Consider the following 17,236-nt stretch of genomic DNA (forward strand, 5'->3'; position numbering starts at 1 on the left):
ATGCAACGTTATGCTTGATATCTGGCAGAATAGTGTCGTGTAAACATCTGACGGATGTAATTTCATAGATATATGTGCCATACTTTGTGATGACCTTCTGATGACCTGTCAACAATGTCTTTAATTCAGGGAAAATCTTCAGGAGATGCCTTACCTCACAGCTTTTGTGAAAGAATCAATGAGAATGTTTGCACCAGTGCCGGGAACAGCCCGTCTGCTTACGTCACCGATGCAATTTGGTGACATTATTGTACCAGCTGGTGTTCATATAGATATCAGCATTCACTCGATTCATCATCATCCAGATGTTTGGCCTGAACACGAGGTAACAATTTAACCTTTATTTACCGTTTGATTTTATAAGTTAAGAGGTTGAAACATGCAATAGGAAACCCTGTTAGTATTCTTTTGAAATGCTTGCTTACTCATAACGGAATTAATCCTTCTCTGACTAATGATGTTATAACTGGTCAACAGGCACAACTGAGGAGAAATTCATTTTCAACATGCGAAAATGGTATATAAAATAATTTCTTTTTCAACTTACCGACTTTGTGTCCTAATTTTACTTTCTTTTCTTTCCTGTTCCCTAGTATCTAAGCACACGAGTAAAATCGTAGTGAATTACCGGTATACACAAAGAAACAAAGAAAGCGCATGGGAAAGGATCCGCATGCTTAATAAAAAGAAGATGTGGTATGATGGCCAATAAAACATCTCTCCATCACATACCAAATCACGGAGAACGATATGTCACTGGTATGGTCTTCAACAATGAGCAAAATCCTTACCGCATAGTAAGCTATGAAAGAACCCGAAATGACAAATGTAAAAAAAAACTAGAAACAGAACGATCTAAATGACGAAGACGCCGACGCCATTACCGACGACGGAATAAAGGTTTGCTGTGTCTCACTTCTGCGACATTAATGTCTCAGGTACTACACAAATCAAATGACTTGTACTTTGTTGTCAAAAAATGAGACACTTTTAATCAACTCACACTCACTTTAAAGGGAAACAACGGATAATATATGTTCCATTTGTCGTAACCACAATTCCGTCCTCTTTTCCTCGAGGATGACCTACCGCATTAGACCAAATAACTGGGTATGTAATTTCACGAATAACACGACAGGTGACTCACTTTGAGTAGGATCAGCTTACTCTTCAGGAGCATTGAGATCTACGCCGGATTTTAATTAATTCATATTGGCCAGTAATATCGATCTATTGAGTTAGCCAGCTGCAACTGATTTTTATAGCTTTTGTTACACGGCGGTCCAAGGTTAGGGTTAGGGTTGAGCACTCACAGACATGTTTAACTCCGCCACATTCTTCATATGCATATCTCAAGTCAAGAGCCTGAAGAGCCTGAATTGTCGTTGGTTCATGTGTTTCATATTTGTTTTTCGTAAATTGTTTTGTTATAGATAAGGCCGTTACATTTCTCGTTTGAATGGTTTCACATTTCAACGTGGTGGCCTTTTATAGCCGACTATACTTACGATTTGCTGAAGGCCGTACGGCTGCCTATGATTGCTTACATCTTCTTCATTTAAACTCTGGTGGCTAGTTGTCTCACTGGCAATCACACCACATCTTCTAACTTTATTCAGTAGTGGCGTCGCCGTCTTCGTCATTTAGATCCTAAGGTTTCTCGTTTGAGTTGTTTTTCATGTCATTTCAGATTCTTACTATGCGGTAAAGGTTTTGCTCATCTTCTTATTTTTATAAAGCATGCGGATTCTTTCCCGTGCGCTTTCTTTGTGTATACCGGTAATTCACTACGATTCTACTCGTGTACTTAGATACTAGGGAACAGGAAAATTTGGTTTATTTTGCAGTAAGAAAAACTGTTTTGTCCTGATCAATTTGTAAATCTCCATGAATTGTTATAAAACTTGTATAGGAGTTATTCTTTCAGATCAAGATAAAGCATCTACAGAAAAAAAACTATTTTTCAAATTTTGTATGTTACAGAAAAATGAACTGTTTACAGTAAACATTACAATTTTTCACTGACAGCAGCAATCGCATGCGAGACAGAGGGTGCCGTGGAATCCTTCGCAAATTAATTATTTAACTTCTTCTGTTTGAGAACTATGGAAAATAAACGCCGGACCAAGTGGTGTGGGGATATCCCCCTTAATATGTCCGACATATTATTATTTTTTAGTACTTTTTTTCTGATATTTGACTGCCGTTCCTCATTTTCATACCAAATAACTTTGAGCAACAACTCGACCTTTAATTTGAACTTGAACTTATAGCGACACTCATCCGAAGCACATTAAACAAACAACATATGAAAATCGGTTTAAAAATAGAATAATGTTTTTCCAAAATGGTCACGTGGTTCTACCTCATCATCAAATAAACAAGTTGTCGATATAATCAATTAACAAGTTAAATTCAACATGTCGACTTCGTATTACTATGTCATTACATTTATATTAGCAAGTCGACATTGAAATGCAATTTTTTCTTCATCATTCCGACAAGTTGACTCCACATGATGATTTGATTCCAGCTTATAACACACAACTTAACTAATGATTCCGACTTTTTTGCAACAAAATAACTTTACAAGGGGTGTACCATATTCACTTCCATAGAATGTCGACATATTTTACATAAAATTGTCATTGATTAGTATGGAAGCGCATATGGTACACCCCTTGTTAAGTTATTTTGTTGCAAATAAGTCGGAATTATTATTTAAGTTGTGTGTTATAAGCTGGAATCAAACATCATATTGAAGTCAATTTGTAGGAATGATGAAGAAAAAATTGCATTACAATGTCGACATGCTAATATAAATGTAATGACATAGTAATAAGAAGTCGACATGTTGAATTCAACTTGTTAATTGATTAAGTCGACAACTTGTTAATTGATGATGAGGTAAAACCACGTGACCATTTTGGAAAAACATAGGTCTATTTTTAAATCGATTTCCATATGTTGTTTGTTTAATGTGCTTCGGATGAGTGTCGCTATCGATTGAGTTCAAGTTAAAATTAAAGTTCGAGTTGATGTTCAGAGTTATTTGGTATGAAAGGGGGAAAGGCAGTAAAATATAAGAAAATAAGTACTAAAAAAATAACAATATTTCGGACATAAGGGGATATCCCCACACCACTTAGTCCGGCAGTTTATTTTCTTTAGTTCTCAAATGGAATCAGTTTTATAATAAATTCGTGGAGGATTCCACGGAACCCTCTTTCTCGCCTGAATTGCTGCTGTCAGTGTAAAATTGTAATGTTGACTGTAAACAGTTAATTTTTCTGCAACATACAAAATTTAAAAAATAGTTTTTTTTTCTGTAGATGCTTTATCTTGATCTAAAACATTAACTCCTATACAAGTTTTATAACAATTCATGGAGATTGACAAATTTATCAGGACAAAACAGTTTTATTAACTGCTAAAAAAAAATACCTAAATAAAAATAAGAAGATGTGGTATGATAAGACATCTCTCCATCACATACAAAATCATGGAGAAGTTAAAAACTATATGTCACTGTATGGTCCTCAACAATAAACAAAATCTTTACCGCATAGTAAGCTATGAAAGATCCCGAAATGACAAATGTAAAAAAAACAAAACGAGAAACATAAGGATCTAAATGACGAAGACGCCGACGCCATTACCGACGACGGAATAAAGGTTTGCTGTGTCTCACTTCCGCGACATTAATGTCGCAGGATCGACACAAATCAAAATACTTGTATTTTGTTGTCAATAAATGAAATAAAATTGAGAATGGAAATGGGGAATGTGTCAAAGAGACAACAACCCGATCATAGAGCAGACAACACTTTTAATCAACTCACACTCAAGTTACAGGGAAACAACGGATAATATATGATCCAATTGTCGTAACCACAATTCCGTTCTCTTTTCCTCGAGGATGACCTACCGCATTAGACTAAATCGCTGGGTTTGTATTTTCACGAATAACACGACAGGTGACTCACGTTGAAGATCGTTGAACAGGATCAGCCTATTCTTCGAGAGCATCGAGATCTACGCTGGATTTTGATGAATTTATATTGGCCGGTAATACCGATATATTGAGTTAGCCAGCTGCAACTGATTTTATAGTCTTTGTTGTGCTGTTACACAACGGTCCCAGGTTAGGCTTACTGTTTAGCGCTCACAGATATGTTTAACTCCGCAACATTCTGCATATGCCTGTCCCAAGTCAAGAGCCTGTAGTACAATGGTGTTCGTTAGTTCATGTGTTTCATATTTGTTTTTAGTAAATTGATTTGTTATAAATTGGGCCGTTACACATTTCTCGATTGAATTATTTCATATTTCCACGTGGTGGCCTTTTATAGCCGACTATACGATTTGTTGAAGGCCGTACGGCTGCCTATGATTGCTTACCTCCTCTTCATTTAAAATCTAGTGGCTAGTTGTCTCATTGGCAATCACACCACGTCTCCTAACTTTATGTAGTAGTGGCGTCGGCGTTGGCGTCATTAAGATCGATAGGTTTCTCGTTTGAGTTGTTTTACATGTCATTTCGGATTCTTTCATAGCTTATTATGCGGTAAAGGTTTTGCTCATCTTCTTATTTTTTGCAGTAAATAAAACTGTTTTGTCCAGATTAATTTGTAAATCTCCATGAATTGTTATAAAACTTGTATAGGAGTTATTCTTTCAGATCAAGATAAAGCATCTACAGAAAAAAAACTATTTTTCAAATTTTGTATGTTACAGAAAAATGAACTGTTTACAGTAAACATTACAATTTTTCACTGACAGCAGCAATCGCATGCGAGACAGAGGGTGCCGTGGAATCCTTCGCAAATTAATTATTTAACTTTTTCTGTTTGAGAACTATGGAAAATAAACGCCGGACCAAGTGGTGTGGGGATATCCCCCTTAATATGTCCGACATATTATTATTTTTTAGTACTTTTTTTCTGATATTTGACTGCCGTTCCTCATTTTCATACCAAATAACTTTGAGCAACAACTCGACCTTTAATTTGAACTTGAACTTATAGCGACACTCATCCGAAGCACATTAAACAAACAACATATGAAAATCGGTTTAAAAATAGAATAATGTTTTTCCAAAATGGTCACGTGGTTCTACCTCATCATCAAATAAACAAGTTGTCGATATAATCAATTAACAAGTTAAATTCAACATGTCGACTTCGTATTACTATGTCATTACATTTATATTAGCAAGTCGACATTGAAATGCAATTTTTTCTTCATCATTCCGACAAGTTGACTCCACATGATGATTTGATTCCAGCTTATAACACACAACTTAACTAATGATTCCGACTTTTTTGCAACAAAATAACTTTACAAGGGGTGTACCATATGCACTTCCATAGAATGTCGACATATTTTACATAAAATTGTCATTGATTAGTATGGAAGCGCATATGGTACACCCCTTGTTAAGTTATTTTGTTGCAAATAAGTCGGAATTATTATTTAAGTTGTGTGTTATAAGCTGGAATCAAACATCATATTGAAGTAAATTTGTAGGAATGATGAAGAAAAAATTGCATTACAATGTCGACATGCTAATATAAATGTAATGACATAGTAATAAGAAGTCGACATGTTGAATTCAACTTGTTAATTGATTAAGTCGACAACTTGTTAATTGATGATGAGGTAAAACCACGTGACCATTTTGGAAAAACATAGGTCTATTTTTAAATCGATTTCCATATGTTGTTTGTTTAATGTGCTTCGGATGAGTGTCGCTATCGATTGAGTTCAAGTTAAAATTAAAGTTCGAGTTGATGTTCAGAGTTATTTGGTATGAAAGGGGGAAAGGCAGTAAAATATAAGAAAATAAGTACTAAAAAAATAACAATATTTCGGACATAAGGGGATATCCCCACACCACTTAGTCCGGCAGTTTATTTTCTTTAGTTCTCAAATGGAATCAGTTTTATAATAAATTCGTGGAGGATTCCACGGAACCCTCTTTCTCGCCTGAATTGCTGCTGTCAGTGTAAAATTGTAATGTTGACTGTAAACAGTTAATTTTTCTGCAACATACAAAATTTAAAAAATAGTTTTTTTTCTGTAGATGCTTTATCTTGATCTAAAACATTAACTCCTATACAAGTTTTATAACAATTCATGGAGATTGACAAATTTATCAGGACAAAACAGTTTTATTAACTGCTAAAAAAAAATACCTAAATAAAAATAAGAAGATGTGGTATGATAAGACATCTCTCCATCACATACAAAATCATGGAGAAGTTAAAAACTATATGTCACTGTATGGTCCTCAACAATAAACAAAATCTTTACCGCATGGTAAGCTATGAAAGATCCCGAAATGACAAATGTAAAAAAAACAAAACGAGAAACATAAGGATCTAAATGACGAAGACGCCGACGCCATTACCGACGACGGAATAAAGGTTTGCTGTGTCTCACTTCCGCGACATTAATGTCGCAGGATCGACACAAATCAAAATACTTGTATTTTGTTGTCAATAAATGAAATAAAATTGAGAATGGAAATGGGGAATGTGTCAAAGAGACAACAACCCGATCATAGAGCAGACAACACTTTTAATCAACTCACACTCAAGTTACAGGGAAACAACGGATAATATATGATCCAATTGTCGTAACCACAATTCCGTTCTCTTTTCCTCGAGGATGACCTACCGCATTAGACTAAATCGCTGGGTTTGTATTTTCACGAATAACACGACAGGTGACTCACGTTGAAGATCGTTGAACAGGATCAGCCTATTCTTCGAGAGCATCGAGATCTACGCTGGATTTTGATGAATTTATATTGGCCGGTAATACCGATATATTGAGTTAGCCAGCTGCAACTGATTTTATAGTCTTTGTTGTGCTGTTACACAACGGTCCCAGGTTAGGCTTACTGTTTAGCGCTCACAGATATGTTTAACTCCGCAACATTCTGCATATGCCTGTCCCAAGTCAAGAGCCTGTAGTACGATGGTGTTCGTTGGTTCATGTGTTTCATATTTGTTTTTAGTAAATTGATTTGTTATAAATTGGGCCGTTACACATTTCTCGATTGAATTATTTCATATTTCCACGTGGTGGCCTTTTATAGCCGACTATACGATTTGTTGAAGGCCGTACGGCTGCCTATGATTGCTTACCTCCTCTTCATTTAAAATCTAGTGGCTAGTTGTCTCATTGGCAATCACACCACGTCTCCTAACTTTATGTAGTAGTGGCGTCGGCGTTGGCGTCATTAAGATCGATAGGTTTCTCGTTTGAGTTGTTTTACATGTCATTTCGGATTCTTTCATAGCTTATTATGCGGTAAAGGTTTTGCTCATCTTCTTATTTTTTGCAGTAAATAAAACTGTTTTGTCCAGATTAATTTGTAAATCTCCATGAATTTTTATAAAACTTGTAAAGGAGTTAATCTTTAAAACTAGTTTTCAAATTTTGTATGTCACAGAAAAATAAACTGTTTACTGTCAACATTACAATTCTACACTAACAGCAGCAATCTCAGGCGAGACAGAGGGTTCCGTTGAATCCTCAACGAATTTATTATAATACCGATTCCATTTGAGAACTAAGGAAAATAAACGCCGGACCAAGTTGTGTGGGGATATCCCCCTTTATGTCCGAAATATAATTATTTTTTTTGTACATTTTTATTGATATTTGACTGCCGTTCCCCCTTTTCATAACAAATAACTCTGAACAACAACTCGACCTTTAATTTGAACTTGAACTCAATGGATATCGACACTCATCCGAAGCACATTAAACAAACGACATATGGAAATCGATTTAAAAATAGACTTCTGTTTTTCCAAAATGGTCACTTGGTTTTACCTCATCATCAAATAAACAAGTTGTCGACTTAATTTAACAGTTAACAAGTTGAATTCAACATTTCGACTTCTTATTACTATGTCATTACATTTATATTAGCAAGTCGACATTGTAATACAATTTTTTCTTCATTATTCCGACAAGTTGTCTCCACATGATGATTTGAATCCAGCTTATAACACACAACTTAACTAATAATTCCAACTTATTTGCAACAAAATAACTTTACAAGGGGTGTACCATATGCGCTTCCATAGATTAGATTCCAATTCGGTTTAAAGATTCAATTATTAATGAAAATGTGTGTGAAAAACTTTTATAACTATGTAAGATAAAAAATAACTCCTCGAAAAATTGATGTTTGGTGATAGCTAGAAAAGTCACTTAAGTAGTGACATTTTGTTATAAAGCAATCATATTTGTAAGATCATGCAACATCAACATTTTGATGCATTAAGTAACCTTTATTTCACTAAATTTCAGTTTAGATATTTGAAATGTAAACGACAGTAATTGCGCATAAATTCAATCTCTGATACTGTTTTTTTGTTAAGGCTGTTAAAATGTATCACAGCATTGCTAAATTTTACTATTTTCAGCATCATGATGATAGATTATCATGAAATTTCTATTTGTTGGTTATTCAATCAAACAAGCATGAAAATCAAAATAGTTTTATCATTTGTTTTATTTTTATTATATATGAAGCTATATTTTCAGGTATTTAAACCGGAGAGGTTTCTAAAGGAAGATATAACTGATAGACATCCTTACAGCTACATACCATTTGCTGCTGGATCAAGGTAAGTGAGATAACATACGACAGACATCCTTACAGCTACATACCATTTGCGGCTGGATCAAGGTTAGTGAGATAACATACGACAGACATCCTTACAGCTACATACCATTTGCTGCTGGATCAAGGTAAGTGAGGTAACATAAGACAGACATCCTTACAGCTACATACCATTTGCTGCAGGATCAAGGTAAGTGAGATAACATACGACGGACATCCTAAAAGCTACATACCATTTGCTGCTGGATCAAGGTAAGTGAGATAACATACGACAGACATCCTTACAGCTACATACCATTTGCTGCAGGATCAAGGTTAGTGAGATAACATACGACGGACATCCTTACAACTACATACCATTTGCTGCTGGATCAAGGTTAGTGAGATAACATACGACATACATCCTTACAACTACGTACCATTTGAGGCTGGATCAAGATTAGTGAGATAACATACGACAGACATCCTTACAGCTACATACCATTTGCTGCTGGATCAAGGTTAGTGAGATAACATACGACAGACATACTTACAACTACATACCATTTGAGGCTGGATCAAGGTTAGTGAGATAACATACGACAGACATCCTTACAGCTACATACCATTTGCTGCTTGATCAAGGTTAGTGAGATAACATACGACAGACATCCTTACAGCTTCATACCATTTGCTGCTGGATCAAGGTAAAAGGAGATAATATACGACGGACATCCTTACAGCTACATACCATTTGCTGCTGGATCAAGGTTAGTGAGATAACATACGACGGACATCCTTAAAGCTACATACAATTTGCTGCTGGATCAAGGTGAGTGAGATAACATACGACGGACATCCTTACAGCTTCATACCATTTGCTGCTGGATCAAGGTGAGTGAGATAACATACGACGGACATCCTTACAGCTACATACCATTTGCTGCTGGATCAAGGTTAGTGAGATAACATACGACAGACATCCTTACAGCTACATAGCATTTGCTGCTGGATCAAGGTGAGTGAGATAACATACGACAGACATCCTTACAGCTACATACCATTTGTGTGCTGGATCAAGGTTAGTGAGATATTTTACGACAGACATCCTTACAGCTACATACCATTTGCTGCTGGATCAAGGTAAGTAAGAAAACATACGACAGACATCCTTAAAGCTACATAACATTTGCTGCTGGATCAAGGTGAGTGAGATAGCATACGACAGACATCCTTACAGCTACATACCATTTGTGTGCTGGATCAAGGTTAGTGAGATAACATACGACAGACATCCCAACAGCTACACCCATTTGCTGCTGGATCAAGGTTAGTGAGATAACATACGACAAACATCCTTACAGCTACATACCATTTGCTGCTGGATCAAGGTTAGTGAGATAATATACGACATACATCCTTACAGCTACATACCATTTGCTGCTGAATCAAGGTTTATGAGATAACATACGACAGACATCCTTACAGCTACATACCATTTGCTGCTTGATCAAAGTTAGTGAGATTTTATACGACAGACATCCTTACAGCTACATACCATTTGCTGCTGGATCAAGGTTAGTGAGATAACATACGACGGACATCCTTACAGCTTCATACCATTTGCTGCTGGATCAAGGTGAGTGAGATAACATACGACGGACATCCTTACAGCTACATACCATTTGCTGCTGGATCAAGGTTAGTGAGATAACATACGACAGACATCCTTACAGCTACATAGCATTTGCTGCTGGATCAAGGTGAGTGAGATAACATACGACAGACATCCTTACAGCTACATACCATTTGTGTGCTGGATCAAGGTTAATGAGATAACATACGACAGACATCCTTACAGCTACATACCATTTGCTGCTGGATCAAGGTAAGAAAGAAAACATACGACAGACATCCTTACAGTTACATAGCATTTGCTGCTGGATCAAGGTGAGTGAGATAACATACGACAGACATCCTTACAGCTACATACCATTTGTGTGCTGGATCAAGGTTAGTGAGATAACATACGACAGACATCCCAACAGCTACACCAATTTGCTGCTGGATCAAGGTTAGTGAGATAACATACGACAAACATCCTTACAGCTACATACCATTTGCTGCTGGATCAAGGTTAGTGAGATAATATACGACATACATCCTTACAGCTACATACCATTTGCTGCTGAATCAAGGTTAGTGAGATAACATACGACAGACATCCTTACAGCTACATACCATTTGCTGCTTGATCAAAGTTAGTGAGATTTTATACGACAGACATCCTTACAGCTACATACGATTTGCTGCAGGATCAAGGTAAGTAAGATAACATAAAATAGACATCCTTACAGCTACATACCATTTGCTGCTGGATCAAGGAAAGTAAGATAACATACAACAGACATCTTACAGCTACATACCATTTGCTGCTGGATCAAGGTTAGTGAGATAACATACGACAGACGTCCTTACAGCTACATACCACTTGCAGCTGGATCAAGGTTAGTGAGATAACATACGACGGACATCCTTACAGCTACATACCATTTGCTGCTGGATCAAGGTTAGTGAGATAACATACGACAGACATTCCCACAGCTACATACCATTTGCTGCTTGATCAAGGTTAGTGAGATAATATACAACAGACATCCTTACAGCTACATACCATTTGCTGATGGATCAAGGTTAGTGAGATAACATACGACAGACATCCTTACAGCTACATACCATTTGCTGCTGGATCATGGTAAGTGAGATAACATACGACAGACATCCTTACAGCTACATACCATTTGCTGCTGGATCAAGGTTAGTGAGATAACATACGACAGACATCCTTACAGCTACATACCATTTGCGGCTGGATCAGGGTTAGTGAGATAACATACGACAGACATCCTTATAGCTACATACCATTTGCTGCAGGATCAAGGTTAGTGAGATAACATACGACAGACATCCTTACAGCTAAATACCATTTGCTGCATGATCATGGTAAGTGAGATAACATACGACAGACATCCTTACAGCTACATACCATTTGCTGCTGGATCAAAGTTAGTGAGATAACAAACGACAGACATCCTTACAGCTACATACCATTTGCTGCTGGATCAAGGTTAGTGAGATAACATACGACAGACATCCTTACAGCTACATACCATTTTCGGCTGGATCAAGGTTAGTGAGATAACATACGACAGACATCCTTATAGCTACATACCATTTGCTGCAGGATCAAGGTTAGTGAGATAACATACAACAGACATCCTTACAGCTACATACCATTTGCTGCTGGATCAAGGTTAGTGAGATAACACACGACAGACATCCTTACAGCTACATACCATTTGCTGCTGGATCAAGGTTAGTGAGATAACATGCGACAGACATCTTTACAGCTACATACCATTTGCGGCTGGATCAAGGTTAGTGAGATAACATACGACAGACATCCTTACAGCTACATTCCATTTACTGCTGGATCAAGGTTAGTGAGATAACATACGACAGACATCCTTACAGCTACATACCATTTGTGTGCTGGATCAAGGTTAGTGAGATAACATACGACAGAAATCCTTACAGGTACATACCATTTGCTGCAGGATCAAGATAAGTGAGATAACATACGAGAGACATCCTTACAGCTACATACCATTTGCTGCTGGATCAAAGTAAGGGAGATAACATACGACAGACATCCTTACAGACATCAGTTGCAGGATCAAGGTAAAGGGGTTAAAAAATGAAGACAAACTAGAGTTCATGCTTCCGATACGCTTTTCTTTATTTACCTTCAACAGGAACGCTCAAAGCCGAATAAACGAATAATTCGTTTTAATTAAACAATGTATTCCATATTGATAGAACTTTAGTAGGTTCTTCTATATGTATTGGTTTTTGAATAAAACAGTTTATTGCATTGGTTGCAATGAATTACCATGATTTACCAGTGAAATAAAAACCGAATAATTTCACATGTATATTTTTTCTATATTTGAATTCTTGGATTAGTTATTCTATAAATATTCACCTGCGGAAAATTTATATTCACTTCGCAATAGTCGCTTATTTTGACTTGTATAATTACGGTAAAATCGTTTGATGTACAATTGTTTTGGTAAATAATTGTCATTACATACATGTTCTCTCTCGGAATACGGAATATTACAATTACTGTCTTTGGTTTCGATTAATATGTAATATAATTAACTTTTAAAAAACTGATATTCACTTTGATGGTTGGTCTCGGTGAATATCATTTTTTTTTTTCAAAAGTCAATTAAACCACATATTTACCGCATCAAAAGACATTAATTGTATAATGTTGCTTTGTTCGGATAGGAACTACACCTTATGCTCTATACTTTTATATTTTTATAGAAAATGATTCTGTATTCATATTTATATATGAACTCGGGTAAAATAAAATATTATATAAAGAGATTTTATGTACGTATGTGATTAAATTCATTTACAACTTAATATAATATGATTTTGTGTTAGTACATTTAGGCTGTTGGTTCATTGACGAAAACCCCACTTCTGCTTTTATTCTTATTCTTATTTCAGGAATTGTATTGGGCAAAATTTTGCAATGAATGAAATAAAAGTTATCATCAGCAGATTAGTTCAGAGGTTTGTAGATGTTATTAATCAATGAAATAAAACTGTTGTTGACAATATTTTATGGTATTTTTTATAGTATTCAGTAAAAATAAAAACACCACACAAACAAACAAAAACAAACTAAACAAACTAAACAAACTAATAACAACAAATCAGATGTTATTTTGTGCAAAATTTAGATCCGAGGATTAATATATATTTATTTGAACTACCATTCAATTAAGTCATAACATAATTTATAACTACCTAAGGATCTCATATAAACGATAGATATGCAATACAAAACTGGTCACTAAAATGTCCACAAAATGAATGACAATAACAAAGACATTAATCAACACAGATATTGATTAAAACAGACAAGTAGCAGTAAATGAGAAGTTGATGTACACATATCATGAAACGCCGCACGATATGAAATGCAAGAAATTGCTTACTTGCTTAGAATTGATTAAACCCGACGCTACGAAAAAGTCCGGATACATAATGGCTTTATAACCAGGTTAAATCCACCATTTTCTTCATAAGAAAATGCCTGTACCAAGTCAGGAATATGACAGCTGTTTTCCATTCGTTCAATTGTTAAAGGACTTTCCGTTTTGAATTTTCCTTGGAGTTCGGTATTTTTGTTCTTTTACTTTTTGACCATCGTGTCTTGGTCAAAAATAATATTACCAAATTTGTGCAGGAAAGTGGACTCATGATGCTAAATTTAGTAAATTTCTACATGATAGAGTATATTGAGATTTTTATAACGTTTTTTTGATATTTTAATGCTACAAGGGGGGATCATAATTTGACCTCCTTTATTTTCCCCTTAATGTTCCGTTATTCTGCATCATCAGTTCTGGTAAAAAAACTATATATCAGTGAATTTAAATTCCCGTTTAGAATAAAACCTACTTTCTTATATGTAAGATAAGGATATCGTGCAACAAAAGTTCTTGGGTAGCAATATATAGAGAATATCATATGGCTTTTTCAATATCACATCCGTATCAACCCGAGACACCAATATAATCCCAAGAGCTCTGCTCATATCATATACACTTTATTATGTATAGATTATTACATGGCATTTTTCATATCAGACCCTTTATCGGCTCTAAGTCATGATATCAGCCCAAGAGCCGTAGGCTCGAGGGCTGATATCATGAACGAGGGCCGATAAAGGGTCTGATATGATAAATGACATGTAATTATCTTTTTATCATATACTTCAACAGAAGAAACACAGACAAGAACTATTAATTAAAATTTTGTCTTTCCATGAATTTTTAGATAATAATTTACAGACAACCAAATAAAAATTTCTTAACTTTAATTATTTTTATTGATATTACAAGCATTTTATTTATCTTGTCACAACAGTTATCATGAACTTAGTTTGAAAATATGCTCCTCAAACATTTTGTGAAAAGTCTTAAATCACTTGCGGTTTTCCGCTCTGTGTTGTCGTTTTCGAACAAATTTCCGGAAATGCACGACGTTGCATGTGATAAACGTCACGGAAATTAACGGAAAGGCATGCGATAACATTCCGGAAGCAGTCAATAAAGGTTCCTTTTTCAGCCCGCTGAGGAAATTCTTAGGAATCTGATCAATAAACCTAGTAATCCTTTCATAGCCTTTTGATATTTTTAAATGTTATTGAACTGTAAAATTTTAGTAATATTTTATACAAGTATATGATAAATACATTTATTATATACTTAGTAGTAAATACAGATAAATTGTATGTGTAATACAATCATTGGCAAGCGTGCTGTATCAGCCACCCGTGATGATATCGATATCAGCACGGTTGCAAAGGCTTTATCACACCTTTAATCTATATGACGTCACGTCATCGATTGCAGTCACTGTTGCAAAGGCTTTATCAAACCCCTAATCTGTATGACGTCATGTCAAACCTCTATTCTGTATGACGTCATTTCTTTCCCCCTTATCTGTATGACGTCATGTCACATTAAACACATCTACGTGAGGTATATGTATATAATAAAGTGTATATGATATAGCTTTTTCAATATCACACACCGTATCAACCCTCAACCAATATAATCCCTCGAGCAGAGCTCTTTGGATTATATTGCTGTCTTGGGTTGATACGGATGTGATATTGAATAAGCCATATGATATTCTCTATATATCTCACGTAGATGCTTTTTATGTGACATGACGTCATACAGATAAGGAGGTTTGAAATGACGTCATACAGATTATAGGTTTCACATGACGTCATACAGATTAGGGTTTGCAACAGTGACTGCAATCGATGACGTGACGTCATACAGATTAAAGGTGTGATAAAGCCTTTGCAACCGTGCTGATATCGATATCATCACGGGTGGCTAATACAGCACGCTTGCCAATGATTGTATTACACATACAATTTATCTGTATTTACTACTAAGTATATAATAAATGAATTAATTATATCAATTAATGAGAATTGTTTAATTTTTATTTTAGATACAAAGTATCATTGGTAGATGGCCATAATTATGAAATCAATCCAGAACTGATTATGAGGGCAACACATGGAATCAAAGTAATATTGGAAAATCGTTTGATGGAGAAGGAGTGGCAAATCGTTTAAAAGCTGATGAAATTTATAAACATAGCCATCACCTGTCCCAAGTCAGGAAACTCTAGCCTTTGTTAGTCTTGTATGTTTCTTAATTTTAGTTCTATTATATATTTCGGAGTTTAGTGTTACGTCCATTTTCACTGAACTAGTACACATTTTTGTTTAGTGGCCAGCTGAAGCCCGCCTCCGGGTGAGGGATTGTCTCACTGTGTTGAAGACCCATTGGTCTCTGCTCTTTGTTTTCTGCTCTTTGGTCGGGTTGTTGTCGCTTTGACACATTCCCCATTTCTATTCTAAATTTTATCAGAGAAACTTATACTACGTAGACAGATATCCTGAAAAATTTTAATTCATTAATAATGCACCAAAAAAATCTTTTGTAAAGCATATAAATGTCATTAGCATATATTTTTCATCTTGGATATGTCAGTTGAATTCTCTCCTTGTCATTTGGTTACTTTACCACGTTTGTTTCTGAAGTTAAATTTCCGGTGTAATGTATCATATTAACTCATCGTAGATACGGAATCACAAATATTTGTACAGACATCAGGTACTGGGGATGCTCTAGGGAAAATAGAGCAACAGAGAAGACGATAATTTGGAATTACCTGACCCTAACTAAATCTGAAAAAATATACAATTACCTCTATAATACAGATTTTCAGCTTTATAATCGATTGAAGTTAAGAGTTGTGGGATATCCGTTAATGCGTCGTCCAGACGACAAAAAAGACTTTGAAAACAACACACATCTTCAGGACAACAGGCGGAGGACATTGTAGCGAAGAACTTTAAACTACTAGTGAACATTTTACCGCCGTCATAAAAGCCCATTTTGACACCGTATTTTTTAGTTCAACTGTATTTTCCATGACACACTTTTTTTAAAAACGTACAACATCTGAGATTCCAATGTCGAATCGGTAAAGTTATTAGAGACGAAGATATCCAGTCAAGATAAAGAGAAGGAATAGTTATTACTCCAATTCTTTGATATAACCTTGTAAAAGTATGAATATACCAGAGAGGTGCACAGAGGGAAATACGAAACACATCGAAGACAAACAATTAACCGAATGCAAACTCAAAGAATGTTTAAATCGTGTACATATACTGCAAATTAATTTTAAAAAACTGGGCTTGTTATGTGTAAACTATGAAAAATCAAAATGAACTCCCCAAATATCATTATTTTTCCGATTAAAAATACATGGGTAAAATAAATCATCGGCAGTAAAATTCTCACACCTTCAGACAATAGTCACTCCTTCAGATTTTTTTTGTCTTGCTTTTTAACTACTTCTTGCTATTTTCCAAATTTCTTTTATCCAGTTATAGTGTAAAAAAATTTTGATTTGATTGGTGTTCAGATC

The 17,236-nt window shown here is 35.4% G+C and overlaps 1 protein-coding gene across 1 annotated transcript in view; it reads left to right on the forward strand.

Annotated features, from left to right (window-relative positions):
* Window positions 1-15,919, forward strand: part of LOC127712037 (ultra-long-chain fatty acid omega-hydroxylase-like) — a 39,087-nt gene extending 23,168 nt beyond the window's left edge. Inside the window, exons 8-11 of the mRNA XM_052218203.1 lie at window positions 130-325; window positions 8,569-8,651; window positions 13,211-13,276; window positions 15,743-15,919. Of these exons, the coding sequence (XP_052074163.1) occupies window positions 130-325; window positions 8,569-8,651; window positions 13,211-13,276; window positions 15,743-15,869 (472 nt within the window). The 3' untranslated portion in view covers window positions 15,870-15,919. The remainder of the gene's footprint in view (window positions 1-129; window positions 326-8,568; window positions 8,652-13,210; window positions 13,277-15,742) is intronic.
* Window positions 15,920-17,236: the final 1,317 nt, after the last annotated feature.

The sequence above is a fragment of the Mytilus californianus genome, unplaced genomic scaffold, assembly GCF_021869535.1.
Source record: "Mytilus californianus isolate M0D057914Y unplaced genomic scaffold, xbMytCali1.0.p SCAF_8, whole genome shotgun sequence".
NCBI classification, from domain to species: domain Eukaryota; kingdom Metazoa; phylum Mollusca; class Bivalvia; order Mytilida; family Mytilidae; genus Mytilus; species Mytilus californianus.